The sequence below is a fragment of the Protobothrops mucrosquamatus genome, unplaced genomic scaffold (genome assembly GCF_001527695.2).
Source record: "Protobothrops mucrosquamatus isolate PMUCROS unplaced genomic scaffold, P.Mucros_1.0 scaffold76, whole genome shotgun sequence".
Classification (NCBI taxonomy): domain Eukaryota; kingdom Metazoa; phylum Chordata; class Lepidosauria; order Squamata; family Viperidae; genus Protobothrops; species Protobothrops mucrosquamatus.
In genome coordinates this window covers 1,258,133-1,262,623 of record NW_015386453.1, presented here as the reverse complement: position 1 = coordinate 1,262,623, position 4,491 = coordinate 1,258,133, and the positions used below count along the sequence as shown (strand labels likewise).

Below are 4,491 nucleotides of genomic sequence, written 5' to 3'. Positions count from 1 at the left end.
TCTAAAAGGTTTGCCATCACTGATATAGAGGGTATATACCCTATTGGTGAAAGCAGAGAGATTTCAGTTTTTCATAAGATATATGACAGTGAAAGGGAAGATTTTTCAGGAATACTAGTCTACAACTCTGCAGCAGTGCCAAATATTTTAAAAGATTCCATGAATTCCATCTGTTACACTGGTTGGCAAAATTAGGCACAAATTTCTCTTGTAATTCTACAGACCTATTAACTTTGCTGTATAATCTTTAGCTCCATGCTCCTTTCTATCTTCTCCTATTTAAGATTTGAAATGATACTTCCTTCTCTTATAATCATTGACCAGATACCCTTCAAAAAATGTTTTCGGTTTACTCCTTAGAAATTAAGTTGGCATGCTTCCTTGAAGCTTTGAGCTCAGCTTATGTAGGGTACACACTGCTCTTTGTCCAAACCAGTGTGTATTGTGTTTAAGCTCCCTAAGATTTTATTTTGGGAGGGTTGAGTTAAATTACATGCCTGTTTCTAGCAGTAGCAGAAAGTTATTTTGAAGAATGCCAAGAATCTGAAGGCCAGCTCAAATAGCTATGGTGATGCTTTGGAGAATTATGGCATCCCAGTGGAAGAGATGCACAATTCATCATCATTTAAAAAAACCCTCAAATTTAATGTATGTGCGCTGGGACTATAATACTCTGAATTATCAACAGTTCATGCTGGAAATCCTACCACTGTTTGAGAAAGCTAAAGTGGAACATGCTTACACATAATTATGTCCCTCTACTATAGGACTAGAATATAATAGTATATTGAGAGTGCAAGACTATAACTACTTATATGTGACTAAGATAACTAAATTTACTTCCAAGAAGAATTAAATTTAAAATTTTACTAATCAGAGAGACAAATAACTGGCTTGGATACTAAGATTCCTTGAAATCTTAATCAGTCTTCCTGTACTTAAAACTACTTAAAGTGGCATTTAAAAATGAGTTGATTTCTGGAAAGAACTTATCTCATAGAGCATTTCTAGCACTAAGATGCAATTGCTACTCCTACTGAAATAAATAGGGCTCCAGAAAATTTAAATTTGGCTGGACCATATCCCTCTTTTAGCAGAAAGTTTACAATATTGCTAAAAGAGGTATTGGTATATACTGTATTTGGTACAGTTCATCATGAAGGTATCACAATGTAACAAGAAAACATGGATGTATTATAAGATCTTTGTGTTTTGGTGGGACAGGAAGAAATATAGTTAAAGTTATGTTTAATGCTTCATCTTCAGAGAAAGCAGTAGTATTTTTTTTTTAATTCTGAGATTTTCTCTCAGATAAAGTATGTTTTAAATAATTCATAAATTAAAAAAATCCTACTTTTCAACTAAGCTTTCTGAATAGGATTGGTTTTCCTCTTCTGCATCCGATTTTACTATTGTAATTTGCCTGTTGCAATATTATTCAAATCAGTCTTAATAAACTATAGAAAGTCTTCTTTTTTCAGATAAGAGCTGTATTCTTTCTAAAACAGCGGCCCCCAACTTTTTGGGCAACGGACTGGTTCCGTAGAGGTTTTTCCGCAGACCGGAAGGGGTGCGGTTTCGCGTGCTGCCTGCATCTGGGGCTTCGCTTGTTTGTGCGGATGCATGTTGTGGCTCGGTTCCGCTCCATGGACCGGGGCTTGGGGACTCTTGATCTAAAACATTCCTGTAAAGAAATGTTGTTTGACAACCTGATTTAACACATTCTTGCCTACATTTTATCAGACATTCCATCTACAAATCTTCCCCAAATCATAGCCTTAAATCTTTGGGATTATGAAGTCATGCTGGCTGAGACTATGAGAAATCATGACAAGTAGGTTGGGGAGGCTGTCCCCCTCCCCATTTTTTTCAAGCTTCTATTTATAGTTACTCATTGCACTTGGAATCGAAATGTATGTATCTCTCTATTTTATCCCAACAGTTTTGTGAGGAAGGTTGGTTGAGAATAATTGGCTTAATGTTGCTCAGTGGTTAAACTGGGAGTTTCCGTAAGTTCAGCGGGATATTCAGCCTTTCTCCCCACTGGACCTAACTCAATGGGCCACAGTTCCTATGATCTCTCTTGAATCTTCACACAACAACAGCTTGGGAGTGTGATACCAACCAGTCATCTGTTGATTAATGGGAGGATGGGTAACTGGTCTTCTCTTAGGATCTGATGCCAGTGTTTCCTTCTCCACAGGGTGGGCAAGTCTGCCCTGATGAACCAGTATGTTAACAACCGCTTCAGTAGCCGCTTCAGAGCCACCATTGGAGCAGACTTCCTCAGCAAAGAAGTACACATTGATGGCCGCACCCTAATAGTGCAGGTAGGCCTGATACGAGGTGGACTTCTGACTACCCTTCTGACACACATTGAGCCAACATCTATGTTAATGTTCTCTTCCCACCATTGAATAAGCTAACTTTGGTCATTACCAAGCCTATCCTTTGCATGAATCACTATATAGTCAAAAGAGGATCTTGTATACAACCCCTCACACACAAACAAGATGATATCAGCAAGCCAGATTAAATATCAAAAAATGACGATAAGGGGTAAGAAGAAATGCAAGTAAAAAAACTCCCATAGTTTTTGGGGAGGGGGAAGGAACCCACAACAGACCAGTAATTGATCAGATATTCACTGAACTCACAATGGTGACTGTTGAACTGTGGATGGCAGAACATTTACAAGATAAAGCTCAACTTTCTTGTTGTTTTGTGAACTGGAAAGCTCCACATTAAATATTTTTGTGGAAATATTCCACTTGTCTCGACTTGTAAGACAAAAGAAATATGCTGTACGACTCTATGACTTTCATCAGAACAGGGATCACGTATATCATCAGAACAGACATCCATATTTTATCAGATACCTCTAGTATACAACAGCTTCCTCCCTCTAGCATTGTTTTGCCATTAGAAATATTCTTCAGCCGCTAGATATATAGAAATAATAGTAAAAGTACTTGCTTCCTGCTTCCTTCATTTTCTTATTTCTACAGATATACGGTATAGCAGTCTCAAATAAGCGATAACCCAATTCTTAGAAACTTCAGCTTTAGTATCTAAACTAGCTTATGCTTAAACTGGCTATGCTGGCTGTGGCACATGGAAGTTATGATATACCGCCTCTGGAAGATGGATCTAATAAAGTGCTTAAAGTAAGGACTTTACAGCTGTCGAGGCAAAGGAAGCAGTTCAATCAAAGCTTTCATTGCATGTGTTGTGACCATTCTCTGAGCTAATATTAACAATTACCCCATGCCAGATTTTATCACTAAATATCAAAACTTGGAACCATAAACTAACATTTCACTCATTTTTAAAAATACAACATAAAGCTAGAGCACTCCACAAAGGCGTAACATTCCTAAACCAAATATATCATCAGCTAATTGTTTTGAGAAGGTCTAGCTTGACCTGACTAAGTGTATGGGCCTTTTGGATTTTAAAAAAACCCCTTTTAATTCTGCACTAAAATGTTCATGGCAAAGAAAATGTAACTCATCCTGTAATGATGATCCTCTCATCTTGCCCATTTAAATTTCTCAGCACTTGAGGAGTCAGACCTTTTTTTTCTCTCTCTCCCCCCCCCCACGACTCAAGATCTGGGATACAGCTGGTACAGAAAGGTTCCATGCGCTGGGGACTGCCCTTTATCGGGGATCTGACTGCTGCCTGCTCGTCTTTGATGTCACATCTATCTATTCTTTTCAAGCCCTCGAGAAGTGGCACAAGCAGCTCTTGTTGCAGATTGAGCCAGAGGAAGAACCCACTTTTCCCATTGCCATCATTGGAAACAAGACAGACCTGGAGAATCGTGAGGTACATAGCGAACACAATGACGATAGATTGCAACTACTGTGCAAGAGCTCATGTAGCACCCAACTTATGTGTGAAGGGCTGTTTTAAAGATTAGGAACAGGGACTTTGTATAGTGGCCCTACAGAGCCTTGAAGGAAGAATCTGGATAGGTTTTTGGTGGCAGAGGCGGCAGAACCTGCAGGAGAGGTTTTACATGTATAGGTTCCATTTCTAGTTTAGGGTTGCAGGAGTGGAAAGAGGGCAAAGTGTGAAGGTATCTTGTCTTTAAGCAGGTTTCTTCAGAGGAAGCTGAAATGTGGAGCAGGCTTCATGATGCTACCTACTTTGAAGCCAGTGCCAAGACAGCTGCCAATGTGCCGGAGGTGTTTGAGTGGGCCATACGGGCTGTACTGAAGAACGTAAGGAATGCATTCACTCCAATTTGAATTTAAAAGCTTTAAAGCATGGCTATTCTTTTTTTTACATATATATAAATCCTGGATAACCCAACAGTGTGCCATCAAAATATGCTAACAAAATTAATAAGTGAAACAGCTAAAGGCAGTAAGAATGCATTATGCCTCCAATAAGGATAACATTGGAGAAAAGAGAGGGAAAGCTTCCATCCCTTCTTTAGGCTGAAAAAAAAATGAATACTATTAAATAATATAATAATAATAA

At 38.7% G+C, this 4,491-nt stretch overlaps 1 protein-coding gene across 1 annotated transcript in view; it reads left to right on the top strand.

The window, feature by feature from the left end:
- Positions 1 to 4,491, top strand: part of LOC107284235 (ras-related protein Rab-7a) — a 10,649-nt gene that overhangs the window by 4,075 nt on the left and 2,083 nt on the right. Inside the window, exons 3-5 of the mRNA XM_015812262.1 lie at positions 2,204 to 2,330; positions 3,613 to 3,831; positions 4,104 to 4,229. Of these exons, the coding sequence (XP_015667748.1) occupies positions 2,204 to 2,330; positions 3,613 to 3,831; positions 4,104 to 4,229 (472 nt within the window). The remainder of the gene's footprint in view (positions 1 to 2,203; positions 2,331 to 3,612; positions 3,832 to 4,103; positions 4,230 to 4,491) is intronic.